Source organism: Lactuca serriola, chromosome 4, assembly GCF_051521515.1.
Source record: "Lactuca serriola cultivar US96UC23 chromosome 4, Lser_US96UC23_V15, whole genome shotgun sequence".
In the NCBI taxonomy this organism is placed as follows: domain Eukaryota; kingdom Viridiplantae; phylum Streptophyta; class Magnoliopsida; order Asterales; family Asteraceae; genus Lactuca; species Lactuca serriola.
The window spans coordinates 38,925,752-38,953,733 of NC_136411.1; the positions used below are offsets into that span (position 1 = coordinate 38,925,752).

Sequence of the window (27,982 nt, forward strand, 5' to 3'; positions counted from 1 at the left end):
AAATTGACTAATTCGAATATGTAGGCGTTACATATCACCACTATCTTTATATACACGAGCAATATGAGCTTTAGCTAGACATCAAACATAAATGATATTCTTGGTATTTCTTGTGTTAGATCGTCGATGAGAGGGATGGAAAAAACAAGGGGCGCCACTTTTAGGGTTAGGGAAGGAGGAAAATTAAGGTGTCAAATGTTGGTAGGATTTATGAAAAAATTTCATACCAACAAATTAAGCAACCAAATGTGTTATTTAACTAATCTTGATTATATAATTGGCCATATAAAATAACTTACTCTTAATTATATCCTTATTACGGAGTGTTTGGAAATCAAAGAATGATATACTCTTCAACATGATCTGTATTTTTATAGCTAAAGTGGTGGACCATATTATTTCTTTGGCATATCATTGGGTCAAAGATACGCGTAACTATGGGGATTGTAATTATATACTATATGGTGTAGTTCTCCTTTTAATTCGGTCAAACATAAAAGTAACAATGAGGATTATACTATGTGGTGTTGTTTCCTTTTTAACATTATGTAATCTCTGTTTATCCATTAAAACAATTATATTCTACAAAATTTAATTTAAATTTGGCAAGATTCAAATTCAAGGCTTTTGACCTGTCAAACCAACTAAAGCCTGTATTATTGCTATATCACGACCTACATAACAATACATTTGACATTTAGCATTCGGAATTAAGCCTATCAAGATGACAAATATTAATTTGGCAGAAATCAAACATGTAAAAAATGATAGATATCAAATTATTTGACAAATAAATGGATGAGTGTATGTCGTTATTGCACACTTCCAGTTGCGGTAAAGTCCACAATATCACAAACGGTTCAATTTCAATGAGTCTGGGTGTTGTTTCAAATTGAAGATTTAAACCGTTAAACACACACTTAATCTATGAATTTAAAACATATATGTAATACAAAAGAAAACAAAAAAAATAAAACAAAAACAAAAACACAAAAAAAAAACAAAAAAAAAAAAACAAAACAAAACAAAAATTAAGTTCATATGACATGATTTGAAACTTGGAATTGAGAAGTAAGATTTGTGGGGTGATTCAACCCTTTAATAAACACGGATTTTTATCTGTATAGGCTTCCACCATTGTAATGTTGAAGATATTCAATTTAGTAATCTATAGTTTATTAGCATTTCTCTTTTATAACGTTGCACCCACCTTTCTTTGATTTTCGACTTCCAAATTCCAATGCAACGACTTCACATATCTACTCACGTTCCAATCTCGATTTAGACCGATAGAAGTTTTCCAAGAAATCATATTTGTTTATTTTGAGCCAACGAAATGCCTATTATTCCATGTATGCTAACAGCTATGCTACCTAAACTTAGTTTTGGGCCCTTTGGAGTGGTGGGCTCAGGTCACACTTGGGGCAGGCCTAATCGTATTCGAGATACATTCAAATCACACTTTGAACCCGTTAGTACATGTATAAATTTGAGATACATTCAAATGATTAGTTGATGGTAAAATCGTCACCACGATTTTTGATAGCATGAGACAACATTGAATGCAATGTGGTTCTGAATTGATTGTGTTTGAAGAAGAGTAAAGATTAGGAAAAAGGAAAGAAGGTGATAATGATGATGGTGATTGAGGAGTTGATAGGGGGAAAACAAGTTATGTACGTAAATAGACTTCATGCATTAAAAATTCATTGATCAATAGAGGGTTTGGTTGAGTTGTGTCATTTTCAAGATGAATAAATTAATTAGATAATAAATGAATCTTCGTCTTGTTGCATTTCCTATAAGGTTTAGAGAAAAAAATAAACATGAAAGTTTAGAATTACACCTTTTTCTTTGAATGTCCACTATTTACTTCAAACATTTAATATCATTTGTTTAACAATTTTTTTTTTTTGAACCGGCGAAAATTTTATTAAAGCAAGCAAGGCAAGATGCCAAGCAAGCCACAAACCAAAATCAATTACATTATGAAGTATAGGGGGAGATCCCACCTCTTGACTAAAAAGCAAAACTACAAAATACTAAAGGGATTATTACACCAAATCACCCAATTACAATTTTCGATTTTTCCCCTATACTTGACCCAACCATAGATCAAAGTCATCGCATGGTCCGCCGTTGATGAAGGTTTTGATGGAACTTGATTAAATATCCGGTTATTTCTCGCCAGCCAAATACACCACATTACACCATATACTATACTTATGAGTATTTTCCTCTTCTTAGGGCAGTTACCCCATTGAGATGCAAAACTAATAACCTCCTCCACAGTAGAGAAGAGATGAAGATCTAATCCACACCATTTCGATATCCATTTAAAGGTGTCGTTGGCAAACATACAATCCACTAACAGATGGTCTGCAGTTTCCTCCTGATTCGAACACATTGAGCATAGAGTTGAGTTTGTGTTGACTCCCCTATGAGTTAAGGCATCAGCAGTCGGAATTCGTCCCAAACAGGCTCTCCAGATAAAGACTAACACTTTGATTGGAACCATACTACTCCATTCCATTCTTTTTATTGATACATCAATAATAACAGAATCGATTTGATCCCTAAGGATATTCACTCGAAATACACCATCTGTTGCCAAAGAGAATTTCCACGAGTCCTTAGCATTTGAGAAGGAAAATGAGTTAATAATCTCTTTAAGTTCTTCAAGTTCAACGATCTCAACCAGGGCCGAGGGGTCCTTTTCCAATCCGCGGCAAAACCGTAAGAGTTTCTCCGTTCAGAAATACGTGCTGATTTACGCTTTTCAAGCTTGAAGAGGTTTGGGAATCGGAGGGATAATGGTGACGTGCCTAGCCATGATTCGTTCCACAAGTTTGTGTTCTCCCCTGTACCTACAACCACAGAAAACAAGTTATCCGGAACAGCACTCATCAATTCAAACTTCGATTTTGCCATCACTATGTTATTCCACACGCCTTTTATTGATTTTTTTGACATCATCGACAACGGCTTTCTATTAAGGTTATGCAAACCGGTGATAATTTCTTTCCACATGGAGTTTTTTTCATCTTTGAGCCGCCATATCCATTAAATCAACAATGCAATGTTGAGTGCTCTCAGTGATCCCACACCGAGTCCTCCATTTTCTTTATGAGCTAGCACTTTTGACCATGCAACCCAATGAATTTTTTTCTTCTCATCATTACCACCCCAAAAGAATCGTCTACAAATTTTCTCTAGACTATTAATCACATTACACGGAGCCTTGAATATTGAAAAGAAATATAAAGGCAAGCTACCCAGCACGGTCTTTACAAGGGTGAGTCGGCCTCCAATAGACAGCGAGCTAGCTTTCCATCTTGACAACCTGGCGTGAACACGGTCAATAATTGGCTTCCAATTTTTTGAACGGTTCATATTTACTCGAACAGGAACTCCTAAATAGGTAAAACGGAATGACCCTGCATCGCATCCAAGAACCCTCGCACTGCAGGCTAATTCTCTATCAGATATCCCCACTCCATATACCTTTGACTTATAAAAGTTGACTTTCAACCCGGAGGTCGCATGGAAACATCGCAAAATTCTTGCAAGATTTTTAAGATTGCTTCTCGACCATTCCCCAATAAAAAGCGCGTCATCGGCATAGAAGAGGTGTGTCAAGCAACACTCACTCTTAGGGATGTGAATTCCATGAAAAATGGATTTTTCTCGAGCTTCGTGTGGGGCAATGTTGAGACCCTCCATTGCAATTATAAAAAGAAATGGTGATAGTGGGTCGCCTTGTCTAACTCCTTTAGAGAGTGGAAACTCCATGTTAGGAGAGCTGTTTACCAAAACCGAAGCTCGAGCCGAGGCCAAACAACCCAAGACCCATGACCTCCATTTACATCCGAATCCCATTTGCTCCATAATCGAATCTAGGTAGCCCCAGTTGACCGAGTCAAAGGCTTTGTCAAAGTCAATCTTCAGAAAAAACATCTTTCTTTTTTCTTTCTTCGCCCAAGAGTATACTTCATTAATTATGATAGGCCCATCAAGAATGTTTCTTCCTTCAACAAATGTCGTTTGTGTCTCGCCGATGATTTGTTTAACAAATAACAATAAAATCTTTTAAAACCAAATAAACGAACATAATATTAAATAATTATATTGGATCATTGATAGTTATCTTTGTTTTTATTAGAGTCTGTGTATCAAAAACAAACAAAAAAAATGTTATATAATGTCAACATACATAACGTCAAAAAGACAAAAAAAAATATTAAATAATATATTTAATTAAAACGTCAAAAAATTCAAGTATTTTTAAATAAGAAAAGTAAAGATAAATACATAAAAACAACAACAGTAAATAATAATATGATTTTGTATAATTTCAATAATTGATTTTAAAATATTAAAATAATTTTATAAATAATCTATACTATTTTATTAAAATAAAAGAAAACTAATCATTAGAGGGTTTAATAAGAATGTAGTGATGGGTTGAGTTTATTTAAAATTTTGAGTTTTTTTTAAGTCTCTCTCTCTCTCTCTATATATATATATATAATGCATTGGTCCAACATCTCTTTCTCGTCCATCATTCCATCTTACATTTTTACTCTCCATTCATGAGTAGTAGTGGTATGTGTTTCACAATTGAGGTGATTGATAATGTAGTTGTGGGTGTAGAAGAACCATGGAATGATCATTGGTTACCATTTACAAATCTAGACTTACTTGTCCCACCGTTTGACATTGGTTATTTCTTCTGCTTCAAGAAGACATCTAATGAAAGTTTCTCCACCATATTAAGCACCCTCAAAGCTTCCTTATCTCGATCTCTCGCACTCTACTACCCCCTCGCCGGCGATATCATATTCAATCAAGCCGTCGGAGAGAATCAAATTCACTGCAACTATCAAGGCGTTGACTTTATCACAGCTACTGCGGACGTGCAGCTCAAGGAACTCAATTTTTACAATCCTAATGAAATCATTGAGGGTAGACTAATGCCAAAGAAATCACATGGGGTGTTAGCTATTCAGGTAATGTTTTACTATTGAATCAAAAGAAAGTCTATAGACGGTTAATAGGAAGGTTCATGCATAAGTTGGTGACACATGAACGAGTTTGATTACATAAAATGATAGCACTACATTAGAGACAATAATCCAACAAACGACTTCCTGGTCAAGAACTATTTTATCCAAAGTCTTTAACCATATATTTGTGACTTTAATAAAAAAAAAAAAAAAAAAAAAAAAAAAAAAAAAAAACGAAACCTCGATGCAAACGCGACATTGGAATTAACTTGGAAATGAAATGAACATGTGTTCAAATAATTCCACTATGTGTATTGTTACTTTTAGACATATATAAGAAATTAATTTGTAACCATAAAATATGTATAGTTACAATCTTTTTTTCTTTTATCATATGACTATTGTTATTTTCAGATATGCACTAGAAATTAAAATGTGACCATAATTATAATTATATGTTTTTTATGATGAATATTCTTTACTTTTGGATACTTAAGAAACTGAACTATGACTATGAATTACTTATAATTTTAGGTTTTAATTTTTATGAGTTTTTAATTTTCATAAGTTATATATAAAATTCAAAAACATATATGCAATTAAAATAAATTATTTATTTAATAAATTTGACTATATAAATATAAAGGTTATTCAAATTCCACTTATTCTTTTATAATGGTTATTTAAATTCAAATTGATTAAATGCTTTAAATGATAATATGGTGGAGAATCAGACAATCCCTTCATATTAGGAAAGTTTGGGGGTATATCAATTTAATTAATGTCGATCGATCCATTTAACTAAGGAGCTCAAAATCTATTATCTATTATACTTAATTAATAAATCGAAAAATTATAATAATTTTTTTGTCAATGTATTTATGTATTTAAAGAGATAGCTTGCACTTGATATATGTTTTGTGATGACAATAAATATGAGTTAATGACAATCTCTATCGAAAATTGATTTGCTTTTTAAATAACTAGTTTCCATACATGAGCAATTCTATGTTGAAACATCTAGAGTTAAAAGTAGAGAACTTAAACTTTTAATTTTAGATAGAGAAGACAAACTTATGAATAAAACATCAAATGTTGTATAAAAAAATATTTGTAAATTTATGATTTTTTTTTTCATTTTGAATACTATTTTCTAAAACTATTAATATAGTTATGTATTTGTAATATCGATTATATATTATATGAAAAATATTTGTTCCTTAGTCTTCATTGTTAACTATCGAATCTTTTCCTAATTAAATATTTGTAATAAACCATTCTACTTACAAACAAAATAAAAAAATATATATATTTCAATATTCTACTTCCAAACTTTTATATAACGTCCCAAAAATTATTAAGAAAAAGTTTCATTTTAAAGTAACCAAAACACTAATTCCACTCCATAAAGATCATCAAAGTATCATGATAGTTTAAAAACAACATAAGAGTATCGTAAACAAAAGCCTGGAATCTCTACAGGATGTAATGCAATCATGTCGGGTTATTCCCCTTGCTACTAGAAGTACCTGAAATATTTTAAACATCAAATTGTAAGCAGAAAGCTCCCCAAATACCACATACCAATGCGGGCCGCAACCAACATACATGACATGCCCTGCCCAACATACATAGAAGAGTCACAAAGACAGTCTAGCATTCTACGTAATATAATGAGAAGACTAACATTGCTAATCAGAGTAGACTAAATCACAACTCACAAAGATGGGAAGTTGGTAATACACACCACCTAATGAATCACAGAAGTTTAAGCCTTAGTCTACCAACCAAACTAGCATTTTGACTAAAAGTCAACAAGGTTAAAAGTCAATGTTCAATGGACAAATTCAAATAAGGAGGTCACCACATCGTGCCAACTGTTGGCCATGTCGTGGCTATCACACGGCAAAACAGTCGTGATGAGTCATGCTACCACGTCGTGGAATTTGAACTAAAAAAACTTAGTGGATTAAGCCCTTAATCTCTTAAGCCCCATACTTAAACTTTCTAGAAAGCTTCCTTACACTCATGAACATCATAAAAATCCTTTCTTTATGGACATGCACTTCTGATGCATGTCACAGACTCAAATTATGTCTAAAAAAGAGAAATAAGGTCAAAACCCCATGTTTGAAACCAAAAGTACATAACACTTCAGACCTGGAGCATAGAACCTCCTTGGGACCTCATGGATTAATAAAGTTGCCAACTTTATTGGATCCAACCATTCAAACCAACATAAATAGGAAGAAACATGCTACAAAGCTTAGATCAAGGAAGAATGAACAAAAGGTAAGAGCTTGTAGACTTACAAAATTCTAGAAATATACACAAGGAGTATAGAATGATGTTAAATTTCTAATCTATTTGCACCACCACTCTTCTCTCTTCCTTCAAATAACCAAGAATACTAATAAAGAACTTAGAAATGGAAGATAAGGGATTAGGTTTTGCTTCAATGAACTTGGAAGTGATGGAGGCTAGGGATGGATGAAACTCTAGTCATCACTTCCTTTAAATAGGGCCATGACCCAAGATCTAAGGTTTTGAGCCCCAGCCACCACCACATCGTGGCGAGGATGCCACCATGCCGTGGTGATGGAAAAAAATCCCAAAACTACAAAGTCACAAGGTTAAAGAACTATACCTAAAATTCTAGATTTTACATTTTACTATTTTAACACTATACTATTAAAGTCTTACTATTTCTCCGTGTATATGTGATTTTTTGTTTATACATTTATTAAAGTACACTAGCATTCTACATTAAAAGTAGAGTAAATTACACGAATGGTCCCAATGGTTTAGGGTAATTTACGCGTTTGGTCCCTAACTTATTTTTTTAACTCGGAAGGTCCCTACTGTTTGTTGTTGTTTCACGCTTGGTCCCTATCCTACCTAAAAAGACTTTATGCCCTTGATTTTTTTAATTTATTTAAAGAAACACACTCTTAATCTCACCCTCTCACCTTACCTCACTTACCCCATCATTTTTCCCTCTTTAAATAATAGTCTTTTTAGTTAAGACAAGGACCAAACGCGTAACAAAAATAAACAGTAGGGACCAAACGCATAACAAAAACAAACCATAGGGTCCTTCCGAGTTAAAAAAATAAGTTAGGGACCAAGCATGCAAATTACCCCAAACCATAGGGACCATTCATGTAATTTACTCTTAAAAGTATAACTTTTGAATAGAAACAAATGAAGATTATAAAACTCATATTTCATATATATTCATCATATTTTTTTCAATTCATTCATATACTTTTTTTAAATTTCGTCATATTTTAGTATTGTATTTTTTCTTTTTCATGTTTTAACAATGTAGTTTGATTTTCTAAGTTGCCAATCCTTGTAATACACATGTCTCTAACCTATATATATACTAGGCAAATGCATGTGCATTGCACATACTTCAAAAATTAATTATGCGTGTCCATATTCTCTATGTATTATTTATATAAGACAAAATGTATAAGGGTCTAGGTTATTATATAAATGGTGATTATTTAAGTGTGTGTTAGTAAGAGTAACTAAAATATATATCTTTAACCACATTGATGTAATAAAAAGTTATTAATTGCATTGAAATTCTATTTTAATATTCAAACATTCCAAATTCTAATGAAATGTTATTTATAAAGAAATCACTACAACCAATGAGATCTTTTTATTCATAACACTTAATTGATACTTATGAGTATTAAATAAATAAGATGAATATATTAAAATTATGTTTAGTAAATTAAACGACTAATATAATCATATAATATATAGACTAAATATTATGTAAGAAAAACCTTAAACCATTTATTAAAAAGCTAAATTATATATGTATACTGTTTTGTTTTCAAAAAAGTTAATAACATTTATGTGTATTAAATTGTAATAACACACAAATTGGAAAAAAAAACAATAATGTTTTTATCCAAGAATAAAATTCATGATGATAATCAATTTTCATAAAAACTAAGTGTTATACATATATTGTTTCGTGTTCAAAAAGTTAATAACATTTATGTGTATTAGATTACAATAAAAAATACACAGTTAAAAAAACAATAATGTTTTTTTTTATCAAAGAATGGAATTCAAATGACGATAACCAATTATCATAAAAGTGTTGAAAACAGATTCAGTTAATTTGCCATTAAATAATAATTGTTGTTTGTATTGTATTTAATTATAATATCTTTTAGAAAGTTGAATTAAATCATAATAAGTGATATTACCTTACAAATGTACATATGTAATGCATGACACCATTTACATATAAATGGATAAATAAATATCAGAAACTAAATTTAGAAGGGCTTAAAATATATTTTTATAACCTTTGAAATCCGGGATTAAAATAGCTTAAATATGTAGAAACTTTTTAAACCACAATTCTTAAAAAAAATATAAGAATGTTTTAAGGATATTATAATAATCACATTTTGAATTATTTACACCAACTAATAATGTATTCAACATATTGTTCTTTTCATCGCAATACAATTTTTGATCATCGATTGAAGAATAACAATAAAAAATAATTTTTTATTGCAAAATTTTGTACTTGTTATCTTATTTCTTTGTTTGAAAAACAATTCAAACATATAAAATTTATATATTTTTTCCATGTCATGCCTTTTACTTATTTCATCAATATGAACATAACCCATTAAAAGTTAATACTATATTTTATTTTTTCTTTCAAAAACATACTTCAAACACATTTATATTCATACCACAATTCAAAAACATCAAAATCTACAACACTTTTCTTTTATCTTTAAATATACAACCTTCACCTATAACTAACAACACACTTTCACCAATAACATATTAAATTTGACAACACTTTTTTTTGCCAATAATATACAACATTGACACAATTATTCATTATCTCTAAATATCAAAAACTTTTGGGTTGGCTCATATAGACAATAGAATTTAATTTAACCAAAATAAAAAAAGAAAAAAGAAAACAAACATGTTTCAAACTACTTCATTTTCATACAATATAGATAACGAAAATTAAAAAAAAAAAAAAAAAAAAAAAAAAAAAAAAAAAAACCAAATGCTTCTTTTATACAAAAAAAAAATTCAATAAAGTAATCATTAAATAGCATAAGATGAAAGGTTGGAGGGTTTCCAATGAATTGATCTTCAACCATATTCATTTGAATAACATCATTTATAAAATATCTCTCTCTCTCTCTCTCTCTCTCTCTCTCTCTCTCTCTCTATATATATATATATATATATATATATATATATATATATATATATATATATATATATATATAGTAGACGAATGCCCGCGCGTTACGTGGGATATAAAAAAATATTTTATATTAAAAATAACTAAATCATTGTTATTAACAATTAAATAATAATTTCATAAAAAATATAAAAAATGATTTTTAGTATTGTTATTGTGTTGAACTATATTATAAGAGATAAGGTCGGAACTTGAAGTTGTTTTGCATATACAAAGTTATATGATTAAAATAGAAAAAAAAATTAATTTTTAAAAATAAATAAATCGTTATTGTTATCTATTAAATAATAATTTCATATTCAATTAAAATGTTTATATTAAATATTATCATTATGTAGAAAATACGATAATAGAAACATCTTTTTATCTATCTTAAATTTTATCATTGTGTACAACATATGATAATAGAAACAACTTTTTATCTTAAATAGTAAAAAAAATGTTTTGTATCATAAATATTACCGTAATTATGTAGAACATATGATAATAGTAACGTCTTTTATAAGGTTAAAACTTTAAATTGTATTACATACATGGTTGTCAAATTTGGCTAACACAACCAAATACTCAGCATGTTACTTAAACTCGGCCTCCAATGGAAGCGAGTTTGCCTAACTCAGCCAGAAGACACTCGGATCCTTATTAAACTCGATCCAAATCTAAAAGATACGGTCCAAAATCATTTTTGAAATTCTAAAATTTAATTGGTCACTTGTCGACAAAGACAATCTCACCAAAGAATACACTCAACGTCCTACAAAGTTAGATGCAAGGAAGATCTCATGGCTTTAGTCTCTTTCAAATATTTCACAATCTTTCCTATTTATAGAGGAGAATACATTCTCTTGTTTACTCTCACGATCAATGTGGGATGAAGATATTTTAATTAAAGTCATTTCTTTATTTGCCAATAATTTCATTTTGTTAAATAAAATATTAAAAAATAAAAATAAAAAGTTATCCATAAAATTTATTGTTGAATAGTTCTATTTTTCAGTAATCTCGTAAGTTGCTATAAAAAATCAAGTTTTTATTGAATAACTTTTGTTAAATCCTAAAATCATAAATTCAGTTAGGTACTTAATATAGAAAGTTTGTTTATATGTATTTTCATGATTCCAAATGTCATTATAAAATGAATTCATTTATAAAATATAATCGAGTGTATATTTTGTGCTTTTGAATCAAAGTGATTTTTCAAACAATTATAATTTTATGTTTAGGTAGATTTTTTATATTTATATAACATTATGTAACTTATAATATTATTATAAACAATTTCAATAATCATGAGAGTTTCAAATGTATGTGGTGAAAGGAAAATGCTTCATTTATCGGTCCAAATTGATCAAACTCGGACCGATTCAACTTAATATACCAAACTACATAACGTTTTTTCTATTGAAACCCGGTTTGTATATATTTTGTGTTTTTTAATCAAATTTATTTTTCAAACAATTATAATTTTATGTTTAGGTAACTTATTTATAATATTATTATAAACAATTTGAAAAATCATGGGAGTTTCAAATGTATGTGTTGAAAGGAAAATGCTTCCTTTATCAGTCCAAATTGATCAAACTCAGACAGATTCAACTCAATATACCAAACTACATAACAGTTTTTCAATTGAAACTCTGTTTGAACAAAAAAAAAATCTTATTTAAAACCATTTTCGGGATTCTAAAACTTAAATGGATAGTTGCCAATAAAGACAATCTCACCAAAGAATACCTTCAACATCCTAAAAAGGTAGGAATAAGGAAGTTCTCATGGTTTGGTCCCTTTTAAACATTTCACAACCTTTCCTATTTATAGAAGATGAAACGTCTCTTGTTTACTCTCACCATCGATGTGGGATGAAGACATTGTAATAAAACATGCTTTCTTGTTAATAAAACATTATTCAACTTATTTAGTAAAACACCCTTTCTCTTGTTTACCCTTTCTTTATTGTTCAATACTTCCATTTTCCTATAATCTCGTAAGTTGTTATCCAAAAAAGTAAGTTCTTATTGAATAACTTTTTGTTCAATTCTAGAATCATAAATTCAGTTAGGTACTTAATATAGAAAGCTTGTTTATATGTATTTTCAAGATTCAAAAGTTCGTTATAAAAAGAATTCATTTATAAAATATAATCTGTGCATATATTTTGTGCTTTTGATCAAATTGAATTTTCAAACAATTATAATTTTATTTTTGGGTAGATGTTTTTTTTTTATATTTATATAACATTATGTAACTTTTTTAAAATATCATTGGAAACAATTTGAAAAATCATGGGAGTTTCAAATGTATGTAGTGAAATGAAAATGCTTCTTTTATGGTCTAAATAGATCAAACTCGGACCGATTCAACTAAATATACCAAACTACATATTTTTTTTTTCTAGTGAAACCCGGTTTGTATATATTTCGTGCTTTTGAATCAAAGTAATTTTTCAAACTGTTATAATTTTAGGTTTAGGTAGATGTTTTTTTATATTTATATAAAATTATGTAACTTATTTATAATCTTATTAGAAATAATTTGAAAAATCATGGGAGTTTCAAATGTTTGTTGTGAAAGGAAAATGATTCATATATCGGTCCAAATTGATCCAGCTCCGGTTCAACTCAATATACCCAACTACATAACTTTTTTTCTAACTGAAAAACGGTTTAGACCTGAAAAAAATCGGTTCAAAACCATTTTTGGAATTCTGAAAGTTAACTGGACACTTGCCAATATAGACAATCTCACCAAATAATACATTCAAAATCCTACAAAGGTAGGCATGAGGAAGTTCTCATGGTTTGGTCCCTTTGAAACATTTCACAACTTTTCCTATAGAAGAGGAAACATTCTCTTGTTTACTTTCACCATCGACGTGGGATGAACACATTGTAATAAAACACTCTTTCTTGTTTATAGAACATTATTTAACTTATTTATAATATTATTGTAAAGAAATTGAAAAGTCATGGGAGTTTCAAATGAATGTGGTGAAAGGAAGTTAAAAAAAAAAGGGTTTCAAATGCATGAGATTCAAAAAAAATGATAGCTTTATATATATATATATATATATATATATATATATATATATATATATATATATATATATATATATATATATACTAGTCATCTACCCGCGCAAAGCGGCGGTGACGAATAGTTTCATTCGACAATTAGTTTCATTCTGCGATTCATGTATAGAGCATTTGTTTGTTGTGTTGGTTTTCATAGTTGGACAAAAACGGATGTAAAGTTGTAAATCGGGAATGAGAAATAACATAGTTTTTACTTAGGTTTTAAGTTTGGTTAAAAAAACCGTATTTGAACACAACGTTTATAAATTTCAACACGTTTTATATATCTTCCTTATAAAAGAAAAGGTTCATACGGTTTCCTTAATTTTTTACTAAATTGTAGATCGGAAACTCTACTCACGTTATTTTTTACATTGACCAAATTAATTTTCGTTATTATAAAATGTTATAAGCCATACTTAAAAAAATAATAAATAAATTACAAAATGGACTACCATGGCATATTGTATTTTCGGCTGTGGTCCAAAAGTAAAATGACCATCTTACAAAATGGACTCCCATGGGTGTTATATTTGTTCCTCTTTAGAATGCATTGTGACGAAAGAAACTCGTTATTTAGATTTTAGACAAAGAATGATATGATTATTTTTTAAACATTTATACATCCATTATTATTGTTCGGAATAAAACACATATTCAGATCATATTAAAAGAAATATTATCATAAACATTAAAGACTGCAATTTAAGGCTTTAACACAAACATTAAAATTTTAAATTATTTTCACTCGTGTTAAAGGACTAAATGGAAATTTTCACACATTTGGTGATCATATAATGAGCACTAATAATGTGTTATATCAAGTTCAACCACATTGTGAAGAAACCCGGACAAACAACATCACCTAGCATCTTTGAGTTCCACCTTGACAACGCTTTCATGAGCATTACAATTAGATTTTATTAAACTGGACTAAACATGTTTCAGAGTAAAATGTTATGATTATATGTTTATATTTAACCACCAACTCCATGATCGTAAGACACATATAGAAGCAATATATTGTCATAGTTGAATTGAGAGTATAGCTACAATAGAAAGTATAACGGACTGTGACGCCCAAAAAAACAAAACTTTAATGATAAGCTACTTAATTATGGAAACAAATTTTAAGAGGGTGCATATTTATCACAGTAAACTTTGCACCAACATTTTGAGGATTCCCATTCAATCATATATAAATTTTAAATTTGCATGAATGTAAGCACCAATAGCACAAAGAAGAAGATGTCATGTTAGCATTTTAGTTTCATTTCTTTTGATTACAATAATTTTACTTTTAAAATCAAAAGTACACTGTAATTTTTTACAATTAGCTGGGGAAGACAATATCTACAAACATGTTATAATAAATAGTTGAATGAAAGTACATTTCTATTTCTTGTTTATTATAGCATTTTATACACATAATAGACACACGCAACATGCGCATTGGACACACACAAAAGGAGTGCATACACACATACGCATCCACACAACCACAATGTATACACTTACACATGCACCACAAAAACATCACAGACACATACAATAGGCATTTACACACACAACAAGCCCACAACACTAAAGACCGAAAGAGGGGTAAATAGGTAAATATAAGAAAGTTTTACCTTCTGATTGGCATTGTCCGCTAGGGCTGCAGTTTATTTTTGCCGTGGAATCATATGAAGATTATTTTACATCTATATAATAATCTAGTACAAACTCCATAGTCTACATGACTACATCTAAGCATCCAAATAAAATAAAATTAAAAAAAAAGAAGATAAAATTGGGTTTTTTTGGTTAACTGTTTATGACAATAAATATAATCTGTTTCAAATTTTATGTTCTCTCTTAATACATCGCTTAAGTTAATAGAAGGGTAGATTTCATTAAAACCTTACTGTAAGCCTATAGAACACAATATAATAAATATTAGTTGATGCGCTATAAAACATCAAAGCTCATATGGTGTATAAATAATTCATAACCATAACCATATCTCTTCATATGTGATATGCATACATACCGTAAAAGTAACATTTCCCACCTTTTGCCCATTTTTCCATACTCAAAGGCTCTACGGTTGTATTTGCATTTGAAGCACGTAGCACCTGGAAGATAAGAAAAGGTAGAAACCTCTAAACATATACCAACCATATAATGTTCCCTAATATTTAAGAATATATGTGTTAAACACTCAACACTAAACATATACCAACCATATAGTGTTCCCTAATATTCAAGAATATATATATATATATATATATATATATATATATATATATATATATATGTGTGTGTGTGTGTGTGTTAAACACTCAACAGATTCAATTACATTCTTTATTTCCAAACCAACCTTTCAAATAACTATCAGAAGCCAATAAAAAGAATAATTTCAGGAATCCCATACATATATTGTTTATTTAACAACCATACATGCTTTTCCATAATTACCCTATCAAGAAGTGTGGATCTGTAGGAAAAAAGGAAAATAAATTATGTAAAAAAAACATAAAAATCATTCATTTCTAAAAGAAATCAACATTACACAAGAATCAATAATTACAAGTAGATAATAGTTAAAACATACAGTCTTTAAAAGGATGGGAGATGACTTGGCATGAGTCTCGGATGTGTAGAAGGAAAGGTTGGTTTGGCGGACTGACCTGTGTCGCTTTTTTTACGGGAAACATGTGGCTGTGAGATGGGGAGATCTAAATCAAGGAAAGGCGAGAACAACTTTATCTGATCTAGATTCATGAAAAGAATTTGATGTTAATGTGTCTATGAATAAAAATCACAAAGAGAAAGAGAGAGGTGGTGTGATTGGTGGTTGATGGAGGTGATGGCGTTTAGGGGGAACTATATAGGGACGAAAAGAGAAGACGGAGGGTGAGTAGTGGTGGTTCTGGTCATGGTTTTTAAGCGATACAGAGATGGGAAGAGTTGTATTGGTGGTGATGGTAGTGTGGTTGTTTAGATGGAGATATTGTTGGTGGTATAATGGTGTTCGTGCAACGGTCTCTGATGATGGCTAATGTTGTGGATGGTACTGTCTCCTGATAGTAATAGAGGCGACAGATAGTGGTGTTAAGAGATTGATTTGGTTTTGGGTCTTTAACCTTCGAATTGAGGTGGCACTGGTACAGAAAATCATCGGCCATTAACCTCCGGATGTGGGTTTCAAACGATTAGGGTTTCTATGAAGGGAGAGAAAGGGAATCGTCTGAAGCGTGGTGATGCAGGTGGCTAGAGATGTCACGACGCAGTATCTTTATGGCAACTGGAGGGAGGCAGTTTGTTAGAAGGATACGACCACTTAGCAGGGAAATAATATTTCTATGGTAGCACGACAACGGAAATGGTGAAGGTGGTGGTCATCTACGGTTGCGACTGGAGGCTTAAGGGAGATTTTGTTTAGATGGAGAAAAATAGTTTGTAGTTTCAATTGGCTGAAAGATCCAATATAGGGGAAATCCGGCCAAAATCCAATAAATTTTGCAGATATTAGGAATCAATTCACCCAATGAATAAATTAAATTGTGGGTCAAAATTTATGCATCGATATATAAGGGAATTCGGGTCAAATTTCCCTACATTTTAGGATTCATTGGTATTCAAACGTAGAATTTATATGAAAAAAGTTGTGTTTAAAAATTTAATATTATTATCATAATGGTTAGTTGTATTTTATGCTTAGAAACTTGAACGTCTTAAAAAAATATTATTATTATATTCGATCTACTTTTAGAAATAATATGATTTCCTTTATAAGATAGTATATATATATATATATATATATATATATATATATATATATATATATATATATATATATATGGGTTAGGTTATTTTGTTTTCACTATCTTTTGTGTGCATGTATGATTGATTCTGGACTAATCATTTTAGTTATTTTAAGAAAGTAATTAATGCATATGAATGTGAATCATAAGTATTGTGTAAATGTGTGACCAAATTCTAGTCATTAGATTAAAATAAATGAAAGGATATGATCTTAGGATACATAGTAATAACATGAACTAACATTTACTATATAACTACACTTAATTAGTGATAAAGACAAATATGACATTTTATTAAGAGAAAGAATAGAAAATTACATGTATTTTTGGAAACTAAATAAAACTAATTAATAATGAACAAATTTTAGAAATACAAATTAACTTTTTTTATATGTTTGTAGAATTTAATTTCCATTATTATCATTCTCGTTTTTTTTTTTAAATATTTTTTCTTATTGGAGATTGCTTTGGATGTTCCCAGGTTTCCATTCTAAATCATTCTCATTCTTGAAGAATAAGTTTTTATTGAAAATTGTTTTGATCTCTTCATTCTTATGATTCTTATTCTTAAAGAATGTCATAAGTACTAGGTCATATATGATATTTTTTAAGAATAATAGTTACAATCTTGAAAAAATAAATGACATTCATAAAGAATAAGGAATTACATATTATTAGATAACTAAAATTCTTGTAGAATAACACTTTTGAAAAAAAAATACATTCTTAAGAGTAATACATGAAAGAAATAAAATAAAAATGCTTAAAGAATAACATAACATTGTTAATACAAACATGCATATGTTGTATTGTTCTTGAAGTGTGAGACATAAAGTGAAGTTTTGGATCATTTAGTTGGTACAAATTCATAACTTGTTGGTAGAAGTTATCTTTGTTCATAACTTGTTAGCAGAAAGTATCTTTGTTCCATTCCTGCAAAAGAAATATCGCATATTGAATTGTTGTAACGCATCATAAAGAATTCATGCTGGCAAAGTAATAAGCATAAGTAATAAGATTTTCAAACAAATGTGTTCCATTGATTCATATGTAACAATGAAGTAAACATATGACAGTTTTTTTTTTTTTTTTTTTTTGAATAGAAAGTTTGGAGGAATTTTTTGATGAATTTTTTGAGAGCTTTTATTGAATTGGAAGGTATCTTATTCTACGCTTTATTAGAAAAGTCATTCTCATTCCATCGACACTTTAAATACCCTTATCATGACCAAGGAACACAATAACCAAGTCAAAAGCAAGTATCAACAACCTCAGATTTAGTAGATGCAAAAGTTTAGATTCGCTCCCCAATTAAGTAGACATGGGCCTTCAATTATGTATTTGACTATCCTCTGTATCATAACACCATGCCTCCTCATTAAACAACAAAAAGTTGAGCCCTAAATCAAATTAAATGACAAAAACGTTAAATCCATAATTGAATTAAACCCCAAAATTTGTTAAACAACAAAAACATTAAACCGTAAATGGAATTAAACCTAACTCGAATTGCACCTAGAAGAGAACCAAAATACTTGCTTCACAATAAAAATGCATAACAAAATTCGAGAAAATTAGTTGGACAAGGGCTTTTCGAGAGATACAAACTTTGGAGGTGAGATCATAAAAAATCGATGACCTTTTAAGTTGAGGGAAACTCTCATAAACAAGAACGACCATTAATCGAGATTATATGGATGTATAAAGTATTTTTTTTTACCATTGAAGGAATCTCCACCTTTCTCGTCGTCTTCGGTCTGCCCGCCTACAGAAGATGTGTAGCTCGAAATATAAACTTAACGCCAACAATTACTGATTTGTGGAAAAAAGAAGAGGGATGAAAGTAGGAGTCTTCAATCTGGATTCTGGACAAGAGTGACAAGCAAAGCAAGATACAAAAAGGTTGTGAATACGACAGAGATTAAGGGTAGAGATAAAGAGCAAGAAGCGTACATGACGTTTCATTCCATGAATAAAGACTTATTAGTTTGAGTAATTAATTAATTAATTAATTTTTTTAAATATCATTGGTCTAAAATTCGTTATACATTCATAGAATAGATAAATGTTTACAAATGAAACTCTCTCTCGCTCTTTCTCTCTTTTATATATATATATATATATATATATATATATATATATATATATACTCAGAGAGAGAGAGAAAGAGAGAGTTTATCTTGCTTTTGAACTCAAGGTGCGCTAGGCCTGTGCATGGGTCGGTTTTGACCTAAAACCGAACCCAAACCGATGATGATCGGTTTCTGAAAATTTGAACCCAAACCGAAACACAAACCAATGGGTTCGGTTTATCGGTTTTCGGTTTTAAACTTCGGTTTCACGGTTCGGTTTCGGTTTTTTAATTCAAACCAAATCTCAAACTTATTTCTTAATCTTACCTCAACTCATTAACTATATAATGGTAAGGATATGTGATATTTAGATATCCGAAGCGATGTGGGACTCAATCAATCAATGTCAGGGATAATAGAATGAAAGAGGGTGGTGCTGTTATATAGAAGAGAATAATGGGTGAGTTTTGGTAATGGGGGCGATGTGGGATGTAGTTAACTCGTTGCTAAAATAAAAGGAGAAAAAAGACACTAGCAAGTTTCGAACCTGCGCCAATTCCTACAATCGCCCAACGTGTTAACCACTAGAGCAACACATCTAATTGTGTTTATAACCCAATGACTACGTATATATACATATATAACTCACAGAATACATATAATATATGAAATTCGGTTCGGTTCGGTTTCTATCGGTTTTACCAAACCCAAACCGAAAATTTCGGTTTTTGAAAATTCTAAACCCAAACCGTCGGTTTATGCTTCGGTTTCGGTTTTATCGGTTTTTGTCGGTTTTTCAATTTCCGGGTTCGGTTTTGCTCACCCCTAGGGTGCGCAAAAGCAAGCCAAACCGAAAAAAATGAGTAGCATCAGTCGATTTCTGTTTGGATATTTAGATATCCGCTGATACCATAACCGTCTCTATGTGTGTCTGTGTGTGTGTGTATATATATATATATATATATATATATATATATATATATATATATATATATATATATATATACAGAGAGAGAGAGAGAGACCCTATCAACTTTTCAAAAAAGTTCAAATTGATAGTTAGCCGGTAAATATGATAGGGCCTAATGAGTAATGACCCACACATATATATATATATATATATATATATATATATATATATATATATATATATATATATATATATATATATATATATAATTGGTTTATATTTAGTTTTCTATTGATTCTGAATTTTTACATTTAACGGTTACTCGTGAACCAAACTGTAGTTATCTGTCTTTATACATAGGGCTGCAAACGAGCCAAGCTACTCGCGAGCTACTCGAGATTGGATCATTAAAAGCTCGACTCGAAACCGATTTTAAATGAGCCCGAGCCGAGCTCGAGCTTAATATTAAGCTTGTTTATTAAACGAGCTCAAGCTCAAGCCTATGTCATAAAGCTCGATTAGGCTCGCGAGCCTAAACAAGCCTTTATATAATATTATTTATTATTATTATTTATATATATTAAAATAAAAACATATTAGGGGAATTATAAATTTCGGGTATTAGTAAACGAGCTTTTTAACGAGCTCGAACCGAGCTTAAGCTTATTTTGGCACGCCCGATAAAAATGAGTCGAGCCCGAGCCCAAGCCAAGCTTGTATAACTCTTTACGAGCTCGAGCCGAGCTCAGTAAAAGAAAGCTTGAATCAAGCCGAGCTCGAGCTTGAGCCTCATATAACTTAAACGAGCCCGAGCCGAGCCTGGCCAGGCTTGGGCTCGACTCGGCTCGTTTGCACCCCTATAATTATACAATTCAGTTCGGTTCGGTTTTTAAGCAATTATGTTTGGTTTCAGTTAGTTAGTTTATGTGAGGTACTCAGCACGTGCTTACGGTTCATTAGCATAAAGCTAGTATGTCGGAGTTTATTGGTCTTCAGCATAGGGCTGGTCTGCCCTCAACTCCACAAACATATCAACATATATATAACAACATTCGATATAAAAGGAAACTAATTATCCTAGTGTAGGGTACCTATATCCTAACATACATAGGATACATACTGCAGTATACAATATAGTGATAAGAACTCACTTGAACAGTTAGTTCAAAGATCGATAACTAACCGGACAATCCTATTGACATGGAATGAGCCTATTTAGTATTAACCTATAGTACTGTAACTTATAAGATTCAAAGAGAGTCTGGTAAATAAGGCTAGATCTACAACTAATCCTAAGGAATACTAATAGCTCTATCAGATGTGGTCAGCCAGGCAGGACAGTTGAGAGGCAGGATCATTTCGGCATATAGCTTTTCTGAAATCTAATAACCAAGCCAACGCGACCATTCTAGATTAATCAACATTTTGACTTGCAATTACGGATTGAGACGTATGACTACAAATATAAGTTACACTGAAAATGGGAGAGTGTATCTTAACTTATTGAGATTAAAGTGAAAACTGGGAGATTAAGCGAACCATACTCTAAGACCGAAAGCTCTACTTTCTGAACACCTCGAACCCTCAAAAGTTTACTAAACGCTCTCAAGAAAAGCAAAAAAGTCAAACTCAATGAAGGCTAGAGGGAGATTGGATGAATGCGTGAGTAAATGAAGTGAAAATGAGGGATACATATACTGCAACATGAGGCATGTCGCGCACATCCTCGAGGCGTGCCGCTCACCAGGGCTGTGTTGGCTCCTGCGCTTGCCACCCACATGTTACTCACTGGTTTGCCCACCTCACACCGTTATAGAAGGTGACATGTGTCACACTCTCGTGGTGTCACGTGTCACACTCTCGTGGTGTCACGTGTCACACCCATATTGTGCCACGTAATCGCGCCTCTTGGTGGAAAGGAAGAGTCAGCTTGCCACGTGGCGGCCTTTTGTGCCGCCACGTCGTTACCACGCGTCGCGCATTGCTCGCACCCAATTTTCTAGATTTTTATAATCGTACAAATTCTTCATACAAGCTCCATTTTCGACGTTCTTTATATTGCCAGAAAGCTTTTGATGACATCTATAACTTTCCTTTAGACTTCAACAACTAATTCTCACTCTATAAAAAAATTATATTTTTGATAGGCTTAGCTTGTTAGAGATCATTACACAAAGCAAAACTCCTATATACGGACTCCGTTCTCGATGTTCTTTACATCGACAGACTCCTTTGAACGAGATGTTCGATTATTGTTTAGATTATTATGCCTAATAATCTACCTTTCTAAAAGTTGATATATGTGCTCACACTACTACGCTGAAACTTATAAAATCATAACTTCCTCTCTTGAAGTCAGATTTGGACATTCTGTATTCGCACAAATTCGATTTAACAAGAACTAGAACTTTTGTTTATATTATTAAGGCTAACGAGTTATATATCTAAAATTCGAATTTCTATTAATCGTGAATATTTATAGAAATGATAAAATGGGGTGTTACAACACTCCCCCACTTATAAGGATTTTATCCCTAAAATCTAACTAGATAACTCTGGGTAGTTGCTCGTTATCTCTTCTTCTGGCTCCCATGTCCATTCTAATCCTTTTCGGTGTTGCCACTGAACCTTTACTAAGTTGATTACCATATTGCACAAGGTCTTTGTCTTCTTATCCAAGATCGCCACTGGCTTCTCCACGTAGTTCAGACGCTCGTCTACGTAAATGTCTTCCAATGATACAATTACAGATTCACTTGTAATGCACTTTCTTAATTAGGGTATGTGGAAGGTGTTATGGATCTGACTTAACTCTTCGAGCATATCCAAACGATAGATAACCTTGCCCACTCGAGCAATGACTCGAAAGGGTGCGATATACCTAGGGCCTAGCTTGCCCCTCTTTGGGAACCTAATAACACCTTTCTAAGGTGAAACCTTAAGTAATACTAGGTCTCCTACTAGGAACTCAAGATTCGATCTTTGTCGATCTGCATAACTCTTCTACCGACTTTGGGCAGTCTTCAACCTTTCACATACTTGTTTGATGAGTTTAGTAGTTTTGATCATAACATTAGTGCTCCCCAAAACTCGCTGGCCGATTTCTCCCCAACATATGAGCGTTCAACACTTCCTTCCGTAAATCAATTCAAAGGGAGGTCTACCAATACTGGATTAATGGTAGATTTTGTTGTACGAAAATTATGTGGAAAAAGTATGACATAGTGAAAAGTCATTAGAGTACAAAATCCTAAAATCACAAAATGAGGAAAAACATGGGCGGATGTGGTGCGATCAGGTCGGGCCCTTCCCTTTCGAGTTGGAAGTACCTGAAATATAAACCGAAAACCATAAGCACAAAGCTTAATGAGCTTCCTCAAAATACCCCATACCATACATACATAACATACAATACATAACTGGGTCTATTTCACCCCCCTTCAGTCTCCTTCGACCAATACTAGGTATATTTCACCTCCTTCGGTCTCTTTCAACTGGTAGATGGTATATTTCACCCCTTCGGTTTCTTTCAACCGGTACTAGGTATATTTCACCCCTTCGATCTCTTTCAACCTGTATCGAGTCTCTTTCACCCCATACAACTTGCATACATTCATATCAGCAAGAGTCACAACTACAACAAGCACACACATGCATAACAATAAGTGTCACAAAGACAAGTATCATCCTGTAAACATAATCCAATGGGTCATCATTGGTGCCTTCGACCCACGAGTACAGTAAAGGAACTCCCCTCAGTCTGAAGATAAAAAAAAATCACACTCGGGCTGTTGAATCGAAAATCCCCACCATAAATCACAAATAATATAACCCTAATTAGAAATTAGGTCATTAACTCAAATTAGGAGTCCAAATCCTTAATCCCGACTCCTAAGGGTAAAAGACCGTTTTCCCCTTTTCTTATTGGGCCTAACATATAGCGGTCCAAACCCAAACTAGCCCAAATTCCAAAAGATACTCAAGGGCTTATATGGGCCCAATCCATAAAGGCCCAACTTAGAAGGACTCATGGCCACCAAGAGCCCAAAACCCTAATGGCCAAGGTAGCCCAAAAACAAAAAGCCCAAAATGGGTGTTCTGAAAAAGTACCGCTAATGTACTATTTTCTACGCCCCGCGTACTACAGACTCAAGAAGGGAAGCTTACGGGGCTAAGACGCAATACATGCAGCGTACCTAGACTTACACCTGACGTACGCATGAATGACCCAATCTTTCTATTAAGGTCTTAATGCTTTAAGACCTAACGTCCAACTTCAGATCTAAGTCCAATAAAATGTATTAAGCCATAAAGTTGCAATCTGTATGCTTTTGCATGGCTTAATAAGTTCCAAAACCTAACTTAAACACTTTATCCCACATAGAATGAACACCAACCTTTGTATGGTTCATCATAACCCATCAAGATGGCATTTTTATGCACTAACAACATCAGAAATGCTAGAATCTAACATTTCTAAGTTCCTTGAGTAGCTCATACTCACAAGGATGACTCAAGGGAGAATACTATGTTTCAAAACAAGCCCTAGACCAGATCTAACACATAGAGTCATCAAGATAGAAGTCGTATACCTCCAATAAAATAAGCTGGAATAGAGTGAATAACCTCTAGATCTACATGCTTCCACTTGATTAATACTCCTCTACAAGGCTTCTTCTTCAAAGTGAAACACACACACACACACCAAAACACACATAAGGGTTAATTTCTTGAGAAATGGGTTAATTTCTACAAGGCTTCTTCTTCAAAGTGCAACACGCCCGACATACCTTATGTATGCCCAACGTACTAGGGTCTTAAGTCGAAATACAAGAAAATAAATGGCTAAGAATTTACCTTGACATAACAGGTGTTACACCCATGAATGGTGTCAACCAATCACAATCCGCCATGCAATATCTTCTAGTACATTTTTTCATGTCATACAACCCATGAGCATCAGCAACACACATGATGAACCACCTTGACCATAGTGGAGCAACATTATGCAGAGGTGGAGCATCATGATCACTAATGGCCCAACATTCATCACGGTGGCACAATATGGCGTATATCTTGAGCAATCGTCTTCTAAGCATATGTGGATCAATATGGAACAACAAAGGAATCAAGATGACGCATCATGTACCAAGATGGTCCATGATGGCACAACATCTCCTCATAACGCAACTTCCCTTCTTGATGGAGCAACGTCATCTCATGGCTCAACATCTCCTTGGCTCAACATCACCTTGGCGCAACTTTAGACATGATGGCACATCATTCTATCATTTGGCACAACATCCCCAAGAATGCTGCAACTTCCTTCTACATGGCGCAACATGATGTTCCAAGTTGCTGGATGTTGCTCCAAGTTGCTCCCAGTTTCTCCAAGCCACTCCAATTTGCTCTAAGCCACTCCAAGTTGCTGCAAACCACTCCAAGTTGCTCCAAACCCCCTTATGGAAGATTTATTCCTTTTTCAATTGATCTGTTCCATTATCAGATAATCCAAAGCCATCTTAGATGATCCGTTCCTTTGCCACTTGCTCCATGAACCTCAAGTGCTCCATTGAGATCTAAGTGCTCCAAATGCTCCATTAGAATGCTCCAAATGCTCAATGAGAATGCTCTAAATGCTCCATGAGAGTGCTCCAAATATTCACGTCACATTTAACATAATCTCATTGGTCGTTTGCAAAGCTACTTGCTCATTGGTTGTCTTTGCGCGTAGAGCATCACGTCACAACACACTTACGCTAATTGGGGGAGGTGTTCACACATGAGTAGAGGTGACACGTCGGATGTCACATGTGCTTTCCTCTCTCATACTAGATAGCCTAAATTGTTGAGGATGTTGGTAATAATTACTCACGTCCTTTTATCGGACTTTTTAAATCAAAGTTTGGTAGGTAATGGATTTTCCGAATGGGAATTTGATTCAAGACTTTTTTTCTAGTGTTGTTGCTTTAGATGAAATTCTCCCTTTTGTGTATTATTATCTTATAAGAACATGTGGAAAACATTTCGATCTTCAATTAACTTGTACAGTACATGATTATGTAGCCTTATACATTTAACATTTAAATTAATAACCCTGTTCTATTTCTTTTTTCAGATTGGCTTGTAAAATATTGTTTTAATACAAACTAGATTCTAACAGCATTGCCTAAATCATAATTACAGGTTACCGAGTTAAAATGTGGAGGCATAGTGATAGGGTGCATTTTTGACCATAGGATAGTGGATGGGTACTCTGCTGACATGTTTATCTCATCATGGGCAGACATAACTCGTACCGGAACTCCATCTATGTTTCCCTCACTTGAAAGATCATATCTCAATCCGAGGTATCCACCCATTTATTCGTCATCTATTGACAACGTGTTTGCACCCTTTTTACCCCCATCCAAGACTGTAAATGACCAAAATGACGATGATGGAGACCATGTACTCGTTAATCGCATATACTACGTTGAAGGTGATCAAATTAAAAGGCTACAACTGTTGGCAAGTGAAAATGGATGCATGAGGTCAAAGGTGGAGGCATTTACCTCCTTCTTGTGGAAGAAATTTGCACTAAGCATGGAAGACTCCGGGAAGCACAACGCAGTGTGTAACATGGCTGTTCCAGTCAATGGAAGGAGAAGGCTGAGTGAGGGGGGTGGAGAAGAGAAAGAAAAACCGATGGCTTCTTACTTTGGTAATGTTTTATCAATGCCGTATGGGTCGAAAAAAGCACAGGTATTAAATTTAAACATGTGTCACCACTAGGGATTCTTTTTGTTCTTGATTTCTCAATCGTAAAAATCTATAAATTGCAAACCATGTTCGTTTTGAATTTTATCAACTACAACGATTCCTTTACAACTAAGTTATGAATATTATTATATATTGTAATCCTGACTCGGTTTTTTTTTTGACAAGTTAGGAGTTAAAGGGGATGTCTTTGGCTGATGTTGCTTCGGAGGTTCATGAGTTCTTGCAGACTGCAACTAACAAAGAGCATTTCCTGGAGCTGATAGATTGGGTGGCAGATAAACGGCCACAACCATTAATATCAAAGGCATTTGCTGGTGAAGAGATGTCGATGATGGTGTCAGCAGGACAAAGGTTTCACACGATGGACGAAATAGATTTCGGGTGGGGTAAGGTGGCTTTTGGATCATGCCATATACCGTCTGAAAGGACAGACTTTTTCGTGATGATAATGCCTGGACCAGTCAACGACGAGGATTGGCTTGTTTACATGCATTTGCCACTGAAACAGATAAACTACATCCAGGAAGATGCTGGTGACGTGTTGAAGCCAATGAACGTTGATTATCTCAAGCTTTAACACAAGTTACATAATTCACTGGGATTGTGTTCAATTGATGTTTTAATTTGGAAAAACTACTTTTATTCCTCCTAAATTGACGTTGCAAACAACTATGTTGTGTTAGCTTGTGTGGTTTGGATTTGTTCTCAAATTTGAAAGTGTGTATTTGAATCTTATCCTTATTTCAAAAGTAATGTTTTGTATAATATAACACTACAAAAAATCAACCCTAGTGCAACCACAACATTAATGTCGTCGCTGAAGGTACACAAGTCAACGCTTAGATATCCAAATTCCAATGATGAGTTGATGACAAGTGGTTGCTAAAAGTTTCGCACTATCATTTTAGAATGTCGCCTATAGATCGGCCTCTCCGGACATCTCGTCGTAGAATCCGCTCGCTTTAAACATAAAATTTGTTAAAATATTATGAAAAAATTAATTAAATACCTATATATAGGGACAACATTAAACATCTAGTTGTTGAAGACTTGAACGTATTTTCCATTTAATTTCTACAT

At 32.5% G+C, this 27,982-nt stretch overlaps 1 protein-coding gene and 1 long non-coding RNA gene across 2 annotated transcripts; one reads left to right on the forward strand and one right to left on the reverse strand.

Moving 5' to 3' along the window:
- The first annotated feature begins 4,551 nt into the window (after window positions 1-4,551).
- Window positions 4,552-27,679, forward strand: LOC145101350 (coniferyl alcohol acyltransferase-like). The gene is made up of 3 exons (XM_079038538.1): window positions 4,552-5,009; window positions 26,327-26,884; window positions 27,072-27,679. Exons 1-3 carry the CDS (start codon window positions 4,593-4,595, stop codon window positions 27,477-27,479), a joined length of 1,383 nt encoding a protein of 460 aa, XP_078894664.1. The 5' UTR covers window positions 4,552-4,592; the 3' UTR covers window positions 27,480-27,679.
- Window positions 17,816-19,104, reverse strand: LOC145100064 (uncharacterized). The gene is made up of 3 exons (XR_013704794.1): window positions 18,879-19,104; window positions 18,429-18,558; window positions 17,816-18,091 (listed from the first exon to the last, which is right to left on the reverse strand). It is a non-coding gene; the product is annotated as an uncharacterized LOC145100064 (long non-coding RNA).
- Window positions 27,680-27,982: the final 303 nt, after the last annotated feature.